General features: G+C 37.1%; 2 protein-coding genes across 8 annotated transcripts in view; both read right to left on the reverse strand.

The window, feature by feature from the left end:
- Positions 1-263: 263 nt before the first annotated feature.
- Positions 264-23,427, reverse strand: part of P4HA1 (prolyl 4-hydroxylase subunit alpha 1) — a 93,764-nt gene continuing 70,600 nt past the window's right edge. For 5 of the 7 annotated variants that reach the window (XM_082673388.1, XM_082673392.1, XM_082673387.1 and 2 more), the window contains 6 exons: positions 18,539-18,642; positions 11,955-12,004; positions 6,523-6,588; positions 4,164-4,232; positions 3,573-3,669; positions 265-1,978 (listed from right to left, as the gene is read on the reverse strand). In XM_082673388.1, the coding sequence (XP_082529514.1) occupies positions 1,908-1,978; positions 3,573-3,669; positions 4,164-4,232; positions 6,523-6,588; positions 11,955-12,004; positions 18,539-18,642 (457 nt within the window). In that variant the 3' untranslated portion in view covers positions 265-1,907. Of the gene's footprint in view, positions 1,979-3,572; positions 3,670-4,163; positions 4,233-6,522; positions 6,589-11,954; positions 12,005-18,538; positions 18,643-23,427 lie in introns of all 7 variants that reach the window. The other 2 variants (XM_082673390.1, XM_082673391.1) reach the window with 2 other exon arrangements.
- Positions 10,203-10,868, reverse strand: LOC309834502 (vesicle-associated membrane protein 7-like; the record flags this gene model as incomplete). Its single annotated transcript, XM_082673394.1, has 1 exon — positions 10,203-10,868. Exon 1 carries the CDS (start codon positions 10,860-10,862, stop codon positions 10,203-10,205), a length of 660 nt encoding a protein of 219 aa, XP_082529520.1. The 5' UTR covers positions 10,863-10,868.

Raw genomic sequence — 23,427 nt, forward strand, 5'->3', positions numbered from 1 at the left:
CTGGAATTTTTTTTCTCCTTTTCATTTGGAAAGAAAAATAGTTGGTAATTATGAAACTTGGGAGGGTTCTGTAAGACCTAACACTGACAAGAGTTTACCAATCCCTGTGTGGGGTTTGGGGTTGAATATAATGAAATTTGTAAGATTATGGAATATGTTGTTTCCTTGTGAAATAGATATTTTTTATTCTACTTTCTAAAACACGTGGCAATTAAGGATTAGTATCCTTTCTTTGAACACCCATTTTATTTCTTCAATTTTGAATTTACATTGCTTCCATCTAAAAAAGATTTTTAAAAAATCTGTGGTCACAAAATCTGATTAGATTAATGAATTTAATTCTCAATATTTCTTACTAAAATACTTGTGGTGGAACAAAGGATAGTTCAGAGAAATAAAGTTCACAGTTCACTTTTTTTAAAAAATGGTAAAGTAATACCCTCTTTACCAGAGAATTAACCAAATTCTTCCTTATTTAAATACTGCATAAAGGATAAAGAGCCCTTATGTGAACTATGATTCACCATAAGAAATATAAAGGTTAAAGGGTCAATTAACATACTTCATTAGGTTCAGAGCTTTCTACTACCATACCATGTATTTGAACAACAGAAAATCTTAAGTAGCATTACTGTAAAAACTCCATAACCATAGTAATAAAGTTGTAGAGCTCCCTTTGAAGGTAACATATTTTGATTGATTAAATATCTGAAAGTTCAAAGAGCCTTAATTGTCTACCATAACAATGTGACTTTAGAGTGAATGAAAATCAGGAGGATAAACCTAAGTCCTAATTCTAAAGAAATAACCTGTTATTGCTATAGCACACATTCACATTTAAATACGAAAAATACCACACAGAAAACGGAAACATTTAAAAAAGATTTAAGATCATAAATAGGTCACTGTTGTCACAACACATTTCAGAATTGAAAAAACAAACATTTTGGCTTTTTAGGAAAAACTCCTTTTATATTAATTCCCTCATCATTGAAAGGACTTGTACATTTTTAAATTTCCAGTCTCCTAAGGCACAATATTTTTTTAATCCGAATGCCAACATAATCATCCCCTGCTGTAGGTAGCTGAAATAAGAGGCAAGGAATTAGCACTAAGAAAAACAGCAAAATTTTTTGGACAAAATCATCAGTCATTTAAGAAAAACAAGAAACAGACTAAGTCATGATCATTTTAGTTAAGAAGGCCCAAGCTTTTAATGTAGGGCCTTCTGTTAAACATTTTTTTTTTAATCAAGGTATTGTAACTCAGATTTAATTCACCACAGAGGAGCTATGAAAGAAGGGGTTTGGTAAAATAAAGCATACTTTAAAAATGACTTGGGAGAAAAAAAATCAAATTAGAATAGCATATGGAGGGGCAAACATTGTATGGAACCCACTTTACAGGGCTAATTTATTCCTAGTCTTCAGGCAGATCCAGAAGGGAGTTGTTGAGACTAGGTAAACATAATACCTAGGTCCATACTATATGGCATCTGTTCCTTAATCACACGGACCATTCTAGCCTACCACCCACCAACTGAGATGTACTGAAATACTATAATCAGATGCCTAAATTGTATTTTTTATCCAACCAAAAAAAGTTCTTTAAAATATACCATAAATATAAAAATTCCTCATTTTTTACCCTGCCTTGCTTTGTCCTCTGTGATACCAACTGAACTTTAAGGTTTCATATGTAAAATGTGGTGTTTTAAGTGTTACTTTTAAAAGAAAAAAAAAACCCCCACAAAGTTAGCGATTGTCCACAGATGAAACATAGGATGAGGTTCATGACTGAATCAATCATGGAGTGTTAGTCAACTGTAAACTCTTCAAAGTTAAGACTGGGAAATGTGTGTATCAGACACATCAGAGTACAACAGGAGAGAAAGGGAAGTCTGTTTGTCATTCCAATTCCGACAAGGTGCATGGTCTTCGAAATTCCTGTCCACGTTCATGGAGCCATTTATTGGATACTGTGAAAGAAAATAATATATTAATGTCCCCCACTATCTAACTAGTATTTTTTTTAACATCTTTATTGGGGTATAATTGCTTTACAGTGGTGTGTTAGTTTCTGCTTTATAACAAAGTGAATCGGTTATACATATACATATGTTCCCATATCTCTTCCCTCTCTCTAACTAGTATTTAATTAACTCCTAGGAGCTAGGACTATAATGAAGTTTCTACATGGGCTAAAATAGTTCAAGACCAAAACCAGACAAAGACAGATGCTACTTAGGCTGTCTTTTTAAGAACTTCACTAAATGCTGGAAATAAAAAAGATTTTATATATATGTATGTACATTTGAGAATCTGTGCATGTGTATTTCCTAAAGTTTCTAATGTTCAATGTAAGACTTGAGATGTAGGTATAGACAGAACAAAACACTGTTTTACCTGTTTGCAAAATACCACTTCTAATACAAAGACATTTTAAAAATGAACACAACTCTATGATTAATCTCTCGTATTATGTGCTCATCAAGTTTCCTTTGTTCCAAGATACTGTTTTTTAATATACCCCCAAAGGAATTAATTTCTTTCTCCTCCTCGTATATCATAGAACCCAATCAATGGCATCAACATGTATAAGATATTTAAACTAGCACTCATTAATTCTTAACTACTTTGTTTCCTTTCTTAACCTGTGTATCCAATCTTTTATTCATCAAACCCTGTTGATTTTACTTCTATGATCTCTTCAATCTATTCTTTGCTCTCCAAACCTTTTGCTGCTGCCTTAGTCCAGGCTTTTATCATCACCCATTTAGACAACAGAAAACAGCCTTCTAAACTCATCTCTCCTCCACTAGCCTCTCTTCATTCTAGTCCAGTGGTTCTCAAACATTAGTTATCATCAGGGGAGTTCTTTTAAATCCTGATGATCAGGTATCACTCCTTAATCTTGCTATGTCCAATACGGTAGCCTCTAGACACATGTAGCTACTAAGCACTTCAAGTGTGGAATGTGGCCAAGTGACACATACGGAAATAGATACATGGGGTTAAATAAATCTATATAAAAATAAGTTCACCCATTTCTATTTCTTTTTCTTTTTTTTTTTTTTTAATGTCGCCAGTCCTATACTTGCATGAACCTGAGAGTACCTCTCTAGCTTCATATGATTCCTGGCCCTGGTCCGTAACATGCCTGGAAAACTACTGCTCTATCTTCAAGACTAAATATAAAAATTAATTAAACTTCGAAGAAGCCTCCCTAAATGTAAGTAGTTACTGTCTTCTGTTTATATCTTTGTATTAGTATCTACTACAAGAGACAACTGTGAACCCCATGAGAGGAAGATTCAACTTTGAGTCAATTAACGTTTCTTAAATAATGAGTGGAAATAGTGTTAAAAATGTCATAAAAAATCTGATCTGTTGAAAGCAAATTTATATTAAGATAAGAAACTTGCCTGGTTGAATCTCTTTCAGTGTTAAAGTCATATTAGGCAAATCTGTCAGGAGTTTTTTTTCACTTTCTTTTAAGATGTAAATTATAATAATTTTTAAATAAGAGACAAAAATCACAAATTCTATTCAGAGAATATAGGAACTATTTACCCCATTTGTTTCCAACCAGCACTGGACAGGCTGCATGCCGTGTACTATAATCTCCTTCTCCACTGGCAAACAGATTATACCAGAAAACTGCAGTTCCCTGTGGAAAACAATACAAAATTATCCCCAAATAAAGTATCAGGTTATTGCTTTTTATAGTAACTAAATTTTCCTCTGTTCTATGGAAATAATTCTCTACGGCAGCACTATATCTTCCTCTAATATAGTTCTGAAAGTATCATATAATGTACAAAATTTTGGTGATCACATGAAAGCATTAACAGCATTACTTAACAAAAAAGTGTATTTGCCAAAGCTAACACATCTTACAATAGCAAGTATCATACGGAACCCATTTTAGAAATGAAAACTTCTAAATACTAATCCCTGGTTGTTCATACCTCTAGGTACTCACGGTAAATTGTACAATATCTAAAATCTTCCCTAGACATAATGTAGTCCTTAAGTATACTACCTTTAAAAATGTTATTTACTACTTAGACTATGAAATATAGGTGTATATATTCCTCAGGGAAAAAAATACAGAGGACCCCCCCCCCCCGCTCCCAAATTAAAATAACAAGCTAAGCTTACCTTTTTGGGCCAAACACTAGCTCCTACTTCAGGAAAAACAGTGGCTCCTCCTGCTGACACATCACTCATCTAATAAGAGATGAGAGTATTATCAAAAGTGCTGGTAGAATAAAGTTAAACATGCCACTGTGAGGTAGATTTGATACTAAATACTAGAATGAGAATATCTGGACTTCTACTTACATAAATGGGTTTGTGCATGCTAGTCAGTTTTTAAAAAACAAGATGCTATTTAGGTTTACATAGATATATAAAAGCAGAGGAAAGATGGAAGTCAGCAAGGGAGACTGGGATATACTTTGGGATAGCTATTTCTTTCATAGCCAGAGGTAAAAAGAGATGATTTAAAACTGACAAATCAAGTAACATGGGGTATAAATATGTATTCTATAGCACTAGAATATCATCTCCATGGGGGCAGGAATTTTCATCTGTTTTGTTTATTGCTGAGAATAGCCTCAAAACAGTAGGTATTCAATAAATATTTAAATAAGTGAATTCAAACAAAATAGAACTAAACACCAAGAGAAAAGTAATAAACTAAAACCAGTTTTGTCATTTCTCATGGTAGGGTATCAACACATATTAACTAAAAATTAGAAGATGAAAAGATTTATAAAGTTATATTCTTAATGGTGAATTAGAATAAAAACACAAACCTTCGAAATTAACTGAAGAAGCACATGCATAAAATGAGGCAAAGGAAACACAGATCATATAGTGAAGATTTTTTTCAAAAACAACATAAGTAGAATGTAGAGTCAGACTAATGTATCACAAAGCAAAATCCAACTATATGCTATATTCAAAAGTCACATCTAAAACAAGTGATTTATAGGCAAATGCTGTACCAAAGAAGAGTTTGATCTTAGTATCAAGCACAGTTTAACGCTAAAGGCATTCAGTGATATAAAGAAGTGTATTTTACCATGATAAATATATAATCGATATCAAAGAGCTAATAGCTCTTAAGCAATGAAAAAATTAACTTCAGAGGAATTTAAAAGTTGTGCTATGTGGCCCATCTGAGAAAAGCATTCAAATAATGAAAAAAATGAATACTAATCTAATAAAAATGCTATATATAACTAAAAGGGGATATAATTATCTAATATATAGTCTGATAGTCACAAATAATCTAACATTTATGGATATTGGACCAAATAATATAGCATCAATTTTCTTGTATTTCTTTGCTTTTTTTTTAAAATTTATTTATTTTATGTATTTATTTTTGGCTGCAATGGGTCTTTGTTGCTGCGTGTGGGCCTTCCCTAGTTGCAGCGACGTGTGCACCACAACTACTGAGCCTGTGCTCTAGAGCCACAAGCCACAACTACTGAAGCCTGTGCACCTAGAGCCTGTGCTCCGCAACAAGAAGCCACCGCAATGAGAAGCCTGCGCACTGCAATGAAGAATAGCTCCCACTCGCCGCAACCAGAGAAAGCCCGCGTGCAGCAACGAAGACCCAACGCAGCCAAAAGGAAAAAAAAGTTATGCACTGCCTTTTGGGGGATACTTGCTCTTAGAATTCAGCCTCGTGCTATGAGGAAGCCCAGTCCACATGCTGGTATTCTGGCCAACAACCAGCCTCAACCTCAGCCTTTAAGGTGACCCCAGTGCCAGCCATCATCTGATTGCAAATGCATGAGAGATCCAGAGCAAGAACCATAAATGAAGCCCAATCAACCTCACAACCATGAAAGGTAAGAATCAAACCGTTACTTTAAACCATTCAGTTTTGGGGTGATTTGTTATGCAGCAATAGATAACTGGGGCAAATGATCAAAGCTTTATATATGAATATATAAACAAACAATTTAAAAAAATGAAGATCATACTGTTTTGAAACTAATGAACAATGGGAGAATGGTTACCCTTGAGGAAAGGGCTTCTAGCGTGCTCTAATGTACTATTTCTTGATCTGGGTGCTGATTATGCTAGTGTTCACTTTGTGAAAATTTATCAAGTTATATACTTATGATTTGTACACTTTTCTGATATATTTATCAATAAATTCAAAAGTTTATTAAGATAATGTGTATATATACACATAAATTCCTACAAATACATAGAGTTGCTTATATACACATTATAGATGACTATAGATGACAGTCCATACTCCAAAATATCACATTGCCTCCAAATACTGGAACTAGGTGTAATTTTAACTTTCTTCTTCAGGTTGTAATAAGTACAATCTGAAAAAGTTATAAATGCAAAGAAAAAATTCTTTACTCAGTTGTAAAAAAACGTTAAACTAGGATGTTAAGAGCTAAACAGAACAAACATGTGAACACATCAAAATAAATGAGTCATGTGATCAAATCCCAACTTAAAAATTTTAGCTATAACTTACATAAAACAGCCATGTAGCAATTCTATTTCCTGTCCCCAGCTCTTTGAAAGCATCTGGCTCATCTTTCTGTGAATAAAACACAACTCAGTGGTATAAAATTCAGTAATGCAAATTCTCCAATGGCAACTAACATCATTAATATGCTGAATAGTATGCTAAAAACAGCCCCTAAAGGTTCCTTTATAATGTCCAGTGCACTATATATACAACAGGCATTCAGATATTTGTTGGTTGTTGATTCAACCAGTACACTGAATACTTTTGATAAGACCATTCGGGGGGAAAAAACAGATTTGTTAGCCTATATAATGAGAACCAATATCTACTATCCACAGATTATTTTAAAAATTGACACCTATAGTTTTAGCTTCCAAAAAAGCAAGACATGAGAGTCTCTCAGCTACATTCATTAAGTCAATTCTCTGTGGGTAAAAAAAAATTTACCTTGAGATTTACTTTGAACTCATGATCCATTCAAATGTCACTGCTACTATTCTTGGCTGTCTTTTGGGCTGTCAGCACTTTAATCTGGCTGGAGAATTCACGTCTGGCTATTTAAAGCTAAATTAAAATACAGTATAGTCTCTTGGCATTTTCCCAGAAAAATGAAAATCATGTATTTTTCACACAGAAATTTATACACATCAATCTGTCATATCCTCAAATTGTCCGTTAATGTCCTTCAAAGGATGAATGACTAAAACTGTCGTATACCTATACCACAGGATACTATGCAGCAAAAAAAAGGAACACCCTGTTGATATGTTCTGCAAAAACATGGATGAACCTCAAGGGAATTATGCTGAGTGAAAAGAGACAATCTTAAAAGGATACATGCCGTATGTAATATTTACATAACATTTGCAAAATAATTTTAGTGAAGAACAGATTAGTGGTTACCAGCAGTTATGGATGGGAGGCAGAAGGGTATATGTAGCTACAGAGCAGTACCACAAGGGAGTCTTACAGTGATGGTGAGGTTATGTATCTTTATTGTGGTGGTAGTTACATAAAGCTACACATGTAATAAAACTGTATAGACAGACAGACATGAGTGCGAGCATAACTGGTGAAATATGAATAAGCTCTGTTGCTTGTGCCAACACCAATTTCCTGGTTTTGATAGTGTACTACAGTTATGCAAGACATTAACACTGAAGGCGGTTGAGTGAAGGGTGCATGGGATCTCCCTGTATATTTGGGGGAAAACTTCCTAGGAATCTATAATTATTTCAAAATAAAAAGCTATGAAAAAAAATTTAGTTACATTAATGTGAGGACTTAAACTGTAGTCTTTCACATCATCCAAGATCCTCAGACATTTTTCAGTAATTGAAAACAGATGGAAAAGAGACTAAAAATATATTCTTTGCTAGCCTGCCCAGAGAAAGAGTCTAGGATTCTGGGATTAAACCAGTCAAGGAATGTAATACAATACAGACTGTTTTCTTTCCAAAGAATACACTCTTATTAAAAAATGGTAATAGATCAAGAATTTTATTAGAATACTTGGCACATTCCTTAGAATTCATGTAATTATGATAAATCTTAAATTAAGATTTGGTAATGACAATTTATAGCTTGATATGTTAAAATTACTTAACTTTTTAATTTAAAAGGTTAAATATTTATTGATCTTAAGCAAGAGTACTTGGGCAAGAACAACTTTTTAACAAACTGCTTTAATATTATTTATTCTCCAGCCTCTGCATCTATTTTATGGTTTTTATCTTCCTGTCTTTCAAAATGTATTCCTGTAATTTCTTCAGATTTATTGCCCAATTCACTGCAGCTGTCTCTAATCTGTTTAACTTATACACTAAATTTTAAATTTCAACAATTTTTTGACCTAAAGCTTCTGTTTATTTTTCAAATATGTTAAATCATTTCGAGAATTCAGTAATTTTTATCCTCTTTTATTTTTAAAGTATTAGTTATTTTTTTCTATTACTCTTAAATATTATTAATGCCTTCAGTTTGTGCATCATTTAAAACAAGGTATGTGCTTTAAAAAGAATTCTTATACATAAATAGATCAAGAGATGGTTAAGTAATTTATCCCTAAAACATGCACATCATTTTTATTCACGTGTGTGTAAGAAAGGGAAATAAGCTTTAAGTCTTGGGATTAAAGACATTTGGAAATTATTATTAAGGAATGCCAAATGTTTTCATGGAACAAATGTGTTTTCCAACAGGAAATGCTGATGTAATTAAAAGGCATTAGTGTTGATAAAGAGGACTGAAAAAACATTTGCACTATACATGATCACCAGGAAAAGAGTTCCAGGGGGTTGAAAATATATGTCAAATAAATGAACCAGCATGAATTGAATGGTACAGATGGAAGAACAGGTTGCAGGTGCCAGATTATGTGACACATATAAATATTCAAGGCACATGACTAGGCTAAACAGGTGACTAGGTTTTACAGACCAATTTGTTCTTTCATTGGGAAAATAGTCAAATGTAATATAATGTCCATTTACTGGCATTTATTGATAATTAAGTGCAATTAGATCTAGGGCAGCAAATATTGTCCTTTCAGATACACACTAAAAGTACACACTAGCTAACAGATGCCAGAGTAGCCAAAGCAGTATAATTACACTCCAGTTTTTTCACGCTGCAGTTACATGGATGTTAGCTAAAATGTCTTGCATTCTTTCATGTATCATACTGTCTACTCTCAAGTTTCACAAAAGAATTCTTCAAAACTAGGCAGATTAAAGAACTTACTAAACCGCAAAGGATGCTCAAATTATTATTCAACACCAGTCAAACCCAAATCCTGGAGTTGATTGCTGACTATATTCAGTTTGGGCTTTTCCACTGTGGTTCTCTTCTTTTTCTTTGGTGAGCCAGAGGAATGTGCCTCCCCATTCCGTCCACTACCCATTCTATTATCTATACAATTGCCCTAAATATCCACCAAAGAAAAAGGAATATGTAAAAAACCACAACCTTCGACAATATTTAAACCACTGTCTTCTTAAATCAACTGCAATGGGGAAACAGAGGATATCAAGCTCTGCGAGGTTTGTGAATGAAAACTTTCTTCCTAAAAGTTAATAATAGGCAGACAAGGATAATTCTGTTTGCTTCTAAGAGGCTAGCAAAACGTTCCCCATCTCACTGAGATAAAATGTTTAATACTTTACCTGCTTGGGCTCCTAGAAACACCAACAATTAATTACAATTCCCAAAATAACAACAATTCTCCATGTATATTGTTTCCAAGCACTTAAAACCCTTCAAAATCAAAGGACATTAAGATGAGATGTTAGCAATACTATCTGTCTCCTGAACTTTTGTGTGCACAAAGGTCATCCATAATTTCAGTAGACAGCTCATAAGACAGGTGGTTTCTAGCTGTGATAGCTTTGCGCAATTATAAACAAAAATGTATCTATAAGTAGATGACACTAGTTAACAAACCAAAGAAACAAAATGCCTTTTTAAGGCTACTGCTGCAATAAATGGTTCGGTCTGAAGTGCACTGGAATAAACTGGTTGATAGGACAAAGATAAATCTGGAGGCATAGAACAATATTAAAACAAAAGAGAGAAAGAAGAGGGTTGAAAAGACTGGCAGACACCATCTGTCAGTATTAAAAGGCCTGAATCAAACGGATTGCTTTTAACTCCCTGTTCTCTCGTATCCTTGGTTAATGATAACTTTATTTCTTCACACAGCTTGGCCATGTAAATCCACCACAGAGAGGTGACACAATAATATAGATGAATATGACTGATAAGATGATGATGATGATGGTGAGCTTGAGATTCTTCACACACATGGCTCGGGCAAGATTTCTGTTGGTTGTTTCGAAGGTGACAGACGAATCCACGAGATTTTCTGTTTTATCTATCAATAATTCCAATCTTTTGCCTTGCTGAGCCACCAGATCTATGTTTCTGACCATGACTCCTTTAAGTTCATCCACTTGGGCTTGAGTCTCCATCACTTTATCTAGGCCCTTATTCTCGGAGTGATGCTTCGGCTGTGCAGCCAAGACACTTGAGAACTCACTATTCACGGCATACGGAAGCACTGTTTGTGCTCTTGAACCGTTTGTGGTCTGGAACCTCTTTTTTATCTCATTTAGAAAATTAAAGGCTCGGGAACGCTCAAAATCATCATCAGTGATACAAAGATATACAATCCTGTCTTGGCAGATGTAATGAAACAAATAATTGCCATGTAAGTACGTTAGCTTGTTATTTTCAGAAGGTATCTTAGCCAGAATCTGCTCTGTCACCTCCAGGAAGTTGCCTCCACACCAAGCTTGTCTGGCAAGGATAGTGGTTCCCCTGGCAACAGCGAAAAGAATGGCCATGGCTTCGATCTGATCTGTCTGGGCACCGTGTGAGAACTCGGGGATCAGGACAGAGTTGCGCAGGTTAGCGTGGGCTCGCCAACTGCCCGCTCCCAGAGGAGGCTAGACTGGACCTATATAGTTTTTTTATATTCTGTATCTGATAACTGAAGTATCTAACATCCTGGGGGCATCTGTATCTGTTGGCAGGCCTCTGCTTTCAAACTGCCAGAAAAAGCTCCCCATAACACATCATACTCCAGCTAGGATGCGAGAGGAAACTCTTTTGAAGGGTCTTGACTCAAAGCAGATGATTTTCTAGGCCATTCTTTCTTTCTCTGAAGGTGTAATCCTTTTGGAGATTTAGGTTTTATGCAGGTATCTCAGTTCAGTAGCCTACACTATAGCAGGTCCTCTCACAGAGCTATTAATCCCCAAAGCTCTAGATTCCTGGAGGTACATGACTCCAGCCTCAGCTTTTTTGCTCCCTTTAAACACTGTAATTTTAGTCTCTAGGTTTTCTCTGTTCAGTTTGCCTTTGAGAATTTCCTTTACTTTCTTCAAAGCTCAGCAATGCATTTAAAAGTATGCTAAGTTCTTTTACCCTGTCTCTAGGTATTTTTTACTGCTTTATAAAGGCTTTACAGAATATCTACTCCACCATGCTTCCACAAATTCCAAATAAGCTATGAATTTTTTTTTTAAAGAAGATGTTGGGGGTAGGAGTTTATTAATTAATTAATTTATTTTTGCTGTGTTGGGTCTTCGTTTCTGTGCGAGGGCTTCCTCTAGTTGTGGCAAGCGGGGGCCACTCTTCATCGCGGTGCGCGGGCCTCTCACTATCGCAGCCTCTCTTGTTGCGGAGCACAAGCTCCAGAGGCGCAGGCTCAGTAGTTGTGGCTCACGGGCCTAGTTGCTCCGCGGCATGTGGGATCCTCCCAGACCAGGGCTCAAACCCGTGTCCCCTGCATTAGCAGGCAGATTCTCAACCACTGTGCCACCAGGGAAGCCCAGCTATGAATTTTTAATACTAAAAGAACAGAATTAACATGTCATGCCTAAGCTTCAGTGGAACTTCTTCATTCGCCTTTTTTTTTTTTTTTTTTTACTTACCCGTGCAAAATCAAAATGGGGTTCATACTGTCCTCCAACTCCATAATTAGCTACCTGAAGGAGAGAAACAAAACATGAATGAAAGAACTATCAAGATTACTATTCAAAAAAACCTACGAGTCCCATTTTGGCCTCTTATATATCACGGTTAGGTACTTTTAAATAAATGAGAAGCAAAGCATTTTTTAAATCAATAAAGAGTTCCTAAAAAACCAAGGATGAAAAACTAAGGACAGCTACTATATGCTATTTTAGAACCTTAGTTAATACGCTTTTCTTTAGCAAATGTTTCGGGGGACATGCTTTTCCTTAATATATAAGAAACTAAAATCTGAATTTGAATTTTAGAATTAAAAATTTCTAGAATTAGAATTTCAATATTTTTATTATTAATTCTTACTAAACACTTTCCTTGGGAATTTAAATCAAGACTCATGTTTTCCAAAGCCCAAAATGCTGGCAAACTCCCAATCTACTTTAATGAAATCCAGTTTCCTACATATTTTTTTTTTCTCTACTTAGGTAAAAAAGGGAAGAAGTTAACACCAATTTAATTATTCCTGTTGGAAGCCCACGACAACTTCATTTGGATGTGACAATGCCCCAGCATGAAGCAGCAAAAGAAAGTAAGAGAAATATTTGGTCTGAGCTCAAGTTCCAGATTTCTTAGTTACAATGCAGTATATGTAACTTTGGATACAACCTCAGTTTTCTTATTTGTAAAATAAGGATAATGATACCTTCCTTAACTCCCTCCCTTCCATCCCAATATGACAAAATGCTAAGAAAATGAAAGGAGAGTGTAATTTAAAGAGCATTATTGATTAAATGAAATGAGTGCATAATTAAAAGTGTTGCCCACAGCAAAGTCCAAGTCCTATGTAAATTGTTATTACTGTGGATATTTTACTTCCTATGTTGTAGATGCCTTCGTTGGGTTGGATCAGACTATTAAGTTAGAAATATATCAAGTAGCCTGAAACAGCCTGTGAAGGTTAGGCAGGTGAGAATAAATACAAATTAGGAAAGAAAAAGACACATCATAGTTTTTTTAAATAACCAAACGAGTACCAAGGAAGTTGTAGATGACCATGGAGTAAATAACTTAATATAAGCAAATTTAAATTCGGGAAGTCCTGTTTTGCACAGTTTCAAAATGCACAAATCTCAGATACCATGGTTTAGCTAACCCTGGACACCAGACCCCCAACAACACAGTGGACATTTCAGTTACCATGTTACATCATTAACTGAGTAACTGCATAAAGTGCAAACATTGCTACTAGCTCTTCAGTTCACAAATTACTATACAAATAACAGCTACATATCATGATCAATGACCAGTCATGTCACTTCTTTCAAAGTTTATCAGTGATTGGTCACTGCATATCTGTTATTCAGTTCATGCACAGACAGCAAAGCATGTAGTTATGCTGCCTCCTTATTTCCCAGTAAAAACCTATGTGATATTTTACAAAAACAGACAATTAGAAGAAGAAATTGGCCACCAAAGATACAGTACAGCAGAGAAATGGAAAGCATAATGCTGTAAGTGAAATTCAAATCAAATTTAAATGGACTTGGTTCCAGGACAAGATCGGGGAGTAGAAGGACCTGAGCTCAGCTCACCTTTCCTCTCGTGAAAACACCAAAATCACAACTAATGGCTGAAAAACCATCAACAAAAAAGACTGGAACTTACCAAAAAAGATATGCTACTTCCAAAGAAGAAGTCACAACAAGACAGTAGGAGGGATGCATTTGTGATACAAACAAATCCCGTAAGTGTTGAGTGGGTGACCCACAAACTGGAAAATATTTATATCACAGAGGTTCTCCCACAGGAGTGAAAGTTCTGAGCCCCACGTCAGGCTCCCCAGTCTGGGGGTCTGGCATTGAGAGGAGGAGCCCCCAGAGCATTTGGCTTTTAAGGCCAGCAGGGCTTGATCACAGGAACTCCCCAGTACTGGGGGAAACAGAAACTCCACTCTTGGAGGGCACACACAAGGTCTTGTGTGCATGGGAACCCAGGGGAAAAAGCAGTGACTTCATATGAGCCAGGGTCAGACCTACCTGCTGGACTTGGAGGATCTCCTTGGGAGGTGGGGGTGGCTGTGGCTCACTATGGGGACAAGGACACCGGTGGCGGAGACACTGGGAGTACTCACTGGGGTGAGCTGCCCTAAAGGCTGCCACTTTGATGCCAAGACCTGGCCCCACCCAACAGCCCTTAGGCTCCAGTGCTGGGATGCCCCAGGCCAAAAAACCAACAGGACAGAAACACAGGCAGACAGGCTGCTTAAGCCTTCCTGAGCCCACAGCCGCCTCTAAACACATCCCTTGACACGGTCCTGCCCACCAGAGGGACAAGACCCAGCTCTACCCACCAGTGGGCAGGCACCAGTCCTTCTCACTAAGAAGCCTGCACAAGCCTCTTAGACCAGTCTCATCCACTAGGGGGCAGACACCAGAAGCAAGAGGAACTACAATCCTGCAGCCTGTGGGACCTCAAACACAGAAAGTTAGACAAAATGAGACGGCAGAGGACAATGTTCCAGATGAAGGAACAAGATAAAACCCCAGAAGAACTAAGTGAAGTGGAGACAGGCAATCTACCTGAAAAAGAATTCAGAGTAATAGTAAAGATGATCCGAGATCTCAGAAAAAGAATGGAGGCACAGACCGAGAAGATACAAGAGCTAGAAGATATAAAGAACAAACAAACAGAGATGAACAATACAATAACTGAAATGAAAACTACGCCAGAAGGAATCAATAGCCAAATAAATGAGGCAGAAGAATGGATAAGTGAGCTGGAAGACAGAATGGTGGAAATCACTGCTGTGGAAAGGAATAAAGAATGAAAAGAAATGAAGACAGTATAAAAGACCTCTGGGACAACATTAAATGCACCAACGTTCACATTATAGGGGGTCCCAGAAGGAGAAGAGAGAGAGAAAGGACCTTAGGAAATATTTGAGGAGATAGTAGGGGAAGACATCCCTAATATGGGAAAGGAAACAGTCACCCAAGTCCAGGAAGCAGAGGGTCCCATACAGGATAAACCCAAGGAGGGGCATGCTGAGACACATATTAATCATACCAACAAATATTAAAAAGAAAATATTAAAAGCAACAAGGGGAAAGCAACAAGTAACATACAAAGGAATCCCCATAAGGTTATCAGCTGATTTTTCAGCAGACACTCTTCAGGCCAGAAGGGAGTGTCACAATATATCTAAAGTGATGAAAAGGAAAGAACTACAGTCAAAAACACTCTACCCAGCAAGGCTCTTGTTCAGATTCAATGGAGAAATCACAAGATTTACAGATAAGCAAAAGCTAAAAAGAACTCAGCACCACCAGAACAGCTTTACAACAAATGCTAAAGGAACTTCTCTAGGAAGAAAACAAAGGGCCACAACTAGAAACAAGAAAATTACGAAGGTATCACCTCACACTGGTCAGAATGGCCATCATCAAAAAGTCTACAAACAATAAATGCTAAAGAGGGTGTGCAGAAAAGGGAACCCTCTTATGCTGTTGGTGGGAATGTAAATTGGTGGTGCCACTATGGAGAACAGTATGGAGGTTCCTTAAAAAAACTAAAAATAGAGCTACTGTATGATCCAGCAATCCCACTCCTGGGCACTTAGGAAGCAACCTAAATGTCCATCAACAGAGGAATAGATAAAGAAGATGTGGTACATGTATCAGTGGAATTTTATTCAGCCATAAAAAAAGGTATGAAATAATGCCACTTGCAGCAACATGGATGGACCTAGAGACTGTCATACTAAATGAAGTCAGAGAAAGACAGAAACAGCATATGATCACTGTACATGGAATCTAAAAATGATACAAATGAACTTATTTACAAAACAGAAACAGACTGGCAGACTTCAGAAACAGACTTATGGTTACCAAGGGGAAAGGTCGGGGGGAGGATAAATTAGGAACTTGGGATTAACATATACACACTACTATATATAAAATAGATAACTAATAAGGACATACTGTATAGCACAGGGAAATCTACTTGGTACTCTGTGATAACCTATATGGGGAAAGAATCTGAAAAAGAATAGATATACATATATGTATAACTAAATCACTTTGCTGTACACCTGAAACTAACACAACATTGTAAATCAACTATACTCCAATACTAAAAAAACCCCTCATGCTGAGCCCCCCTCCTCCACCCCCCACCCCCGCCAAAAAAGAAATCAGACTTAAATGCAGACACAGAAGAAAAGGCTGACAAGGAAAATGCTTCTAACTTTTGCTGTTTGAGAAACTCTAGATACGCAGTCAGAGGAATGTAGTGAAGGTAAACTTACTAACATAAGGAAAGTGATCATGATGAAAAGGATGAAGAAGATGTCTTAGAGGAAGTGACTGGAAAAAAATCGACAATAAAAGATCCCTCAGAGATATTTAACAACATTGAAAGCACAAAGGATAAAATGTTGAAAGCCGATCCAAACTTAGAAGTATGACAATTTGCGAAGGAAGAGAAAAGATGCTCACTCTGTATCATAAGTTTCACAAATGAGATGAAGGAACATAAACTATTCTTCGTAAGTGTTTACAAAGAAATACAACACTGTAATCCTCAATATTTCTAATATTTTATAATACTGAGACAATTCAATAGAGAAGACTAGTTTTCAACAAATGATGCTGGGACGATTGGCTAACCACATGAAAAGAATGAAGTTGGACCTCTATCTTACACCATATATAAAAATTGACTCAAAATGGATCAAAGACCTGAATGTAAGAAAGAAAACCATAAAAATTGTAGGAAAAACCACAGGTGTAAATCTTTATGTCCTTGGATTAGGCAATGGTTTCTTAAACACCTTAAGCCAAAGCAACCAAAAAAAAGACCTATCAGACTTCATAGAAATTAAAAATATTTTGCCAAAGGACACCATCAAGAAAGTGAAAGACACACCACAGAACGGGAGAAAATATTTGCAACCCATACACCTAATATGGGTCAAGTATTCAGAACACATAAATCACACAACTCAACAATAAAAACAACCCAATAAAAAATAGGCAAAGGATTTGAATAAAAATTTTTTCAAAGATATAAAAATGGCTGGGGCTTCCATGGTGGCACTGTGGTTGAGAGTCTGCCTGCCAGTGCAGGGGACATGGGTTCAATCCCTGGTCCAGGAGGATCCCACATGCCATGTAGCAACTAAGCCCGTGCGCCACAACTACTAAGCCTGGCTCTAGAGCCCGTGAGCCACAACTGCTGAGCCCACGCACTAGAGCCCACGAGCCACAACTACTGAGCTTGCGTGCTGCAACTACTGAAGCCCACGCGCCTAGAGCCCATGCTCCTCAACAAAAGAAGCCACCGCAACGAGAAGCCCATGCACCACAATGAAGAGTAGCCCCTGCTCTCTGCAACTAGAGAAAGCCTACGTGTAGCAACGAAGACTGAACAGAACCAAAAATAAATAAAATAAATAAAATTTTTAAAAAATGGCCAATAACTCATGAAAAGATACTCCACATCATTAGCCATCAGGGAAACGCAAATAAGAACCACGATGAGATAGCACTTCAAACATACCAGAATGACCTTAATAAAAAAACTGGACAAGAACAAGTGTTGGCAAGGATGTGAAGAAAATGGAACCCTCATACATTGCCAATGGGATTGTAAAACAGTGCAGCCATTCTGGAAAAGTTTGGCAGTTCCTCAAATATTAAAGTTACCACATGACCCAGCAATTACATATGTAGGTTTATACCCAAGAGAAATTTAAATGACATTTGTACGAAAATTTGTAGACAAATAGCATTAGTCATAATAGCCAAGGAGTGGAAACAATCCAAAAGCCCTCCAACTGATAAATAAATAAAACGTGGTATATCCAAACAAGAGAATGTTAATATTATTCAGCCATGAGAAAGAATAAAGTGCTGATACATTCTACAACATGGATATACCTTAAAAACATTGTCAAATGAAATAAGCCAGATACACTAGGCCACATATTGTATTACTCCATTTATATGAAATATTTAGAATAGGCAAACTTACATAGAGAAGGTAGAGAAGCAGTTGCCAGGGGCACTAGGGAGGGGGAATGGAGAGTGACTACTTAACTGAGGTTTCTTTGGAGGTGATGAAAATAGTGTTGATGATTGTACAATCATGTGAATATTAAAATCAGGGTAAATTTTATGGTATGTGAATTATTTCTTACTAGAAAACAGAAAAAAATAATTTATTAAAAAAAAAAACTGCCATGGCCACCTGACAGGCCTAGGAATGAAAAAAAAAATCACAGTGTACTTAATAAATACTAGTGTTACATATTTTTCATTTCCCTATACATTTATACTCAACAGTAAGAGTTTTTAATGTCTTGACAAAAAATTTTAAAGGTCACAGAACAATTTTTCCTACTGATTATTAAGATCACTGTACATGGTTTCAGCTTATATATTCACTTTTACAGTCTCAAAGTATCATGCAAATTGAGTACTGCCTGTACAGTGACAGAAAAAATCTCATCTGAAGCATCTTTTGAAGAAGTGTAGGATGTGATTACCTACCTGTAATTCCTCTGCTGTGGAGACATCTAGTCCTGTGAGATCTTGTATTCTCATATTAATTCGAGACACCACAGGGTTTTCATAGCCAGAGAGCCAGGCACTAAAAACAAGAAAAAAATTATTAGTTTTACTGATAAAGTTTCAATACATGAAGACCAATAGCTGTCATTTAAAAAGCCCTAATATACAGGCCATTAAGGCTTTATCTATAGGCATTTACTTCATTTGCTTCTTTGATATGATTTTTTTTTTTTTTTTTTTTGCAGTACGCAGGCCTCTCACCATTGTGGCCTCTCCCGTTGCGGAGCACAGGCTCCGGACTCGCAGGCTCAGTGGCCGTGGCTCATGGGCCCAGCCGCTCCGTGGCATGTGGGATCTTCCCGGACCGGGACACGAACCCACGTCCCCTGCATCAGCAGGTGGACTCTCAACCACTGCCCCACCAGGGAAGCCCTTTGATACGATTTTTACTAATGATGTTGTAATTTTTAAAAGATGTTACATTCTACAGTTAGAGGTTGGAAAGGGAAAAAAACTAATATCATTTATTACTGAGTTTTTATGAAAACAGATGGATTAATGTAAGAAGACTATATAGGACTATCTACACTGAGAATTTTTTTAATTCTGGAAAAATACATACATCAAAATGAAAACAACTGTTCCTTCTAGATAAGGTATAGGAACTGGCCAAGGTGAAGGTCAGGGGTTTTAGCCTGATTTATATAATGCTAATGTTTTATAAGAAAAATTCATGTATTACTTGCCTAAATAAAAAAAGTTTTAAAAGGTACCCAACACACCCAGTAGGATAGCTATAACCAAAAAGGTGTTGGTGATGATGTGAAGAAATTAGAACCCTCATATATTGCCGGTAGGAATGTAAAATGGTGCAGCCACTTTGGAAAACACTTTGGCAGTTCCTCAAATTGCTAAACACAGAGTTACCATATGACCTAGCAATTCCACTCCTAGGTATATACCGAAGAGAAATTAAAATGTGTGGTCATACCAAAACTTGTACATAAGTATTCATAGTAGCATTATTAATAATGGCCAAAAAGTGGAAATAATACAAATGTCCATCAACTGATAGATACAAAAAATGTGATATATCCATAAGACAGATTATTGTGTCATGAAAAGGAAGTAATGATACATGCCACCACACGGATGAACCTTGAAACCATTATGTTAAGAAAGATAAGTCAGATACAAAAGGTCACACATTATGATTCCATTAATATGAAATGTCCAGAACAGGCAAATCAATACAGAAAGTAGATTAGTGGTTGCCACGAGAAGGCAGTATTAAGGAATGACTCTTAATGGGTACAGGATTTTCTTTGGGGGTGGTGAAAATGTTCTGGAATTAGATAATGGTGATGACTGCAAAGCTAAAAAAGACTAAAAACCACTGAACTGTATACTTTAAAGGGTAATTTTATGGTATGGGAACTATAGCTCAATAACATGGCACAGCAAAATTCAGCTCTCTCCTTTACATATGCTTTTTCCCAGTCTATTAGACTTTTTCTTTCTTCACTTCTCTCATCAAGCTTTGGTCCATCATTTCAACAGTATTCTTTTTTTGCGGGGGGCGGGGGGGAGCCACGTCATGCAGCTTGCAGGATCTTCGTTCCCCCACCAGGGATCGAACCCGTGCCCCCTGCAGTGGAAGCGTGGAGTCCTAACCACTGGACCGCCGGAGAATTCCCTCAACAGCATCCTTGACTAAAAGCCTAAACTCACCTGTCTGGCAAAAAAACACAAGCCTGATGAATTTCTTTTCTCCAAGCTTATACCTATAACACCAAATCGTATTGGAAAAAGTCATGAGATAGGGCAGATATGTTCCACTAAAAATTCATGAACACTGGGACCTCCTTGGTGGCACAGTGGTTAAGAATCCGCCTGCCGGGCTTCCCTGGTGGCGCAGTGGTTAGGAATCTGCCTGCCAATGCAGGGATCATGGGTTCAAGCCCTGGTCCGGGAAGATCCCACATGCTGTGGAACAACTAAGCCCATGCGCCGCAGCTACTGAGCCTGTGCTCTACAGCCTGTGAGCCACAACTACTGAGCCAGTGTGCCACAACTACTGAAGCCCACGCGCCTAGAGCCTGAGCTCCGCAACAAGAGAAGCCACCACAATGAGAAGCCAAAGCACCACAATGAAGAGTAGTCCCTGCTCGCTGAAACTAAAGAAAGCCCACACACAGCAAAAAAGACCCAATGCAGCCAAAAGTAAATAAATAAAATAAAATTAAAAAAAAAAAAAAAAGAATCCGCCTGCCAATGCAGGGGACACGGGTTCAAGCCCTGGTCCAGGAAGATCCCACATGCCGCGGAGCAACTAAGCCCTGTGCACCACAGCTACTGAGCCTGCGCTCTATAGCCCGCGAACCACAACTACTGAACCTGCGGGCTCCAATTACTGAAGCCCGTGCTCCACACCAAGAGAAGCCACTGCAATGAGAAGCCCGCACACCACAATGAAGAGCAGCCCCGGCTCAAAGCAACTAGAGAAAGCCCACGAGCGGCAACGAGACCCAACACAGCCAAAAACAACAAAACAAAACAATCATGAACACTAACTCCAAATGGGCCTTACTCTCGCCTCTATTCTGAACCCCAACCCACCTCAGACTCCTTCACTCAGTGGATTACATATCTCCTATGTCACAGATAAAATAGAAACCATACAATCTTTTCCTTATACATAGTTCATTCTAGTTCATTCCAGTTCCAAGAGGAGATTTCTCTCCATTATCTAAGGCCAATCCTCTGCCTTAGATTCTATTATCTCCTGCCATTTTAGGAACCATAAATCATTGATGAGCCCTTCTCTCTCTCATATAATCAACATCTCTTCTCAATAATTCCTCCCACAGCTTTTAACAGGGCTTAAGACTTTCCCATTAAATAAATAAGCAAAAATTTTAAATTCTTTCCCTCAATTCTTTCTCTCTCCAGCCACCAATTTCTTTCTCCTCCATCTTCAAGTCAACCTTTTCACTGACTCCTCACTTCTCAATCCATTCCAATTTAGCTTTAGTCCTCATCACTCCATCAAAACTGCTCTTGCTAATATCTCACCCATAACCCTACTATGCTCCTAAATCTAACAAGATTTTCCCATTCTCATAGTATTTGCTCTTTTAGTAACATTTCAGAATGTTCATCCTTCTTGAAACTCTCCTCCTGACTCAATTCATTCTCCAGGTATTCCTTTAGTCTCTCTGGATGTTCCATCCTGGTCTCCCTGACAGCCTCTCACACTGTATTTTGTCTTTCTCCCAGTGCCCCAGCAGCACTTATTCAACAATGTTTCTTCTTGTCCTAAGGCTAGTGCACACGCTCATCTCTACCCAGAGTATTCTTCTGCTTAACTTTGCAAATTTAAGGCTTTGGATTATCATTTTAGTTGTCTCTTCTTCAGAGAAGCCTTCCTTGACTCCTCCCTGTGCCAGACCAGGTTTTTGTTTTGTTTTGTTTTTGGAACAGTAAGAGGGAAAAGTTTTTAACTAATCACATGAAATTGACATGACATGCTATTATAAGTAAAGGAAGATAAATAATACTGTTACAAAATTTACATTTCTCACATCCCTTTCAGAGGAAAATGCATTAGGATTCCTCTTGATCTGATGGACTGATTTCCGTAAAATTGTTTTTTTTTTGATAGTAAATAACAGTATATTTTCTCAGACTGCTAAGAAGTGGTCAGAAAGGCAACTATAAAATCTATAATGAAAACAACTGACAGGATTAGGGCTGTTTCATGAAATACTAAGAACTATATCTCTTTTTTGGCTGTTAAATCAATGCACCTTTTCACTGGTAAAGCAATTGTTTGCTGTACCACAGAAAAGGTGCACTGATTTAAAGATCTTCTTCTTAAGTAATATACATTCAATTGTTCAAAACTGAAGTGAGTTTTCTTTCTAATGTTGCCCTCTTTTGGAGAACAAGCAAATATCTTTGTCTTTTGTATATAGTTAGGCAAATATTGTGAAATGCAGCTCTTGTGATCTAAATTTTATTCCCTCACAATTAAACGGGGGCAATTAATTATTATTAGGAATAAGCCTTTGAAACACTTCCAGCTTTTAAAACAGCAAGGCTTCTGAATAACTTCTCAAAACTAGCTTTCCATTTTGGTGCATGACCTGATACCTGACACATTTGATCTGTATTTTAGTCATTTCTTCTAATATCTACACTTTGCCTTCAATAAGGGTTAGTGTTGTGGTTTCAAACAATTTTTACATATAATAGAGTAAGTTTTCATTTCACCGAACTGAGTTTTTCCACTCATGTACCTGTGAAAGGTAATTTGAGCACACACATATTTGCATACATATTTGTGTGTATACATATACATTTTTTAAAGTAAGTCACTTTTACCATTAAAATAAAGCTAGACAACAGGGAAACTACGAGGAACAGTTTGTCTTCCTTAGAAATCCTTTTCTAGGCTGAGAAGGGCAAGTACAATTTGCTGAAGGATTTGATGAAGCTCTAGTCTTTTCATCATGTGTTAATCCCACACTGTCATGTCATATCACCACAGCTACATACATATCCACTTCCTCAGTAGCACTAGCCTCGAGGTGTAATCTTATCATAAACAGGACATTGCTGACCAAGCACTCAATACTGTTTGTAATCATTCAGCAACTCATTCTCCACTTTGCCCAATATTGGTATCAAAGTAACACTGACAACTCACCAATATCTTCCTCTGTACACTGTCCAAAATAGATATACACGTTCATTCAAGCTTCTCCATTTCCTAACTGCTGGAGCTACATCTTCAAAGAATGCTACTTTCATGCACCCAGCTGTGAATGCTGCCCGCCACGCCACGTAGCCCTGAAGTTAT

The sequence above is a fragment of the Grampus griseus genome (genome assembly GCF_964374135.1).
Source record: "Grampus griseus genome assembly, chromosome: 16".
Taxonomy (NCBI): Eukaryota; Metazoa; Chordata; class Mammalia; order Artiodactyla; family Delphinidae; genus Grampus; species Grampus griseus.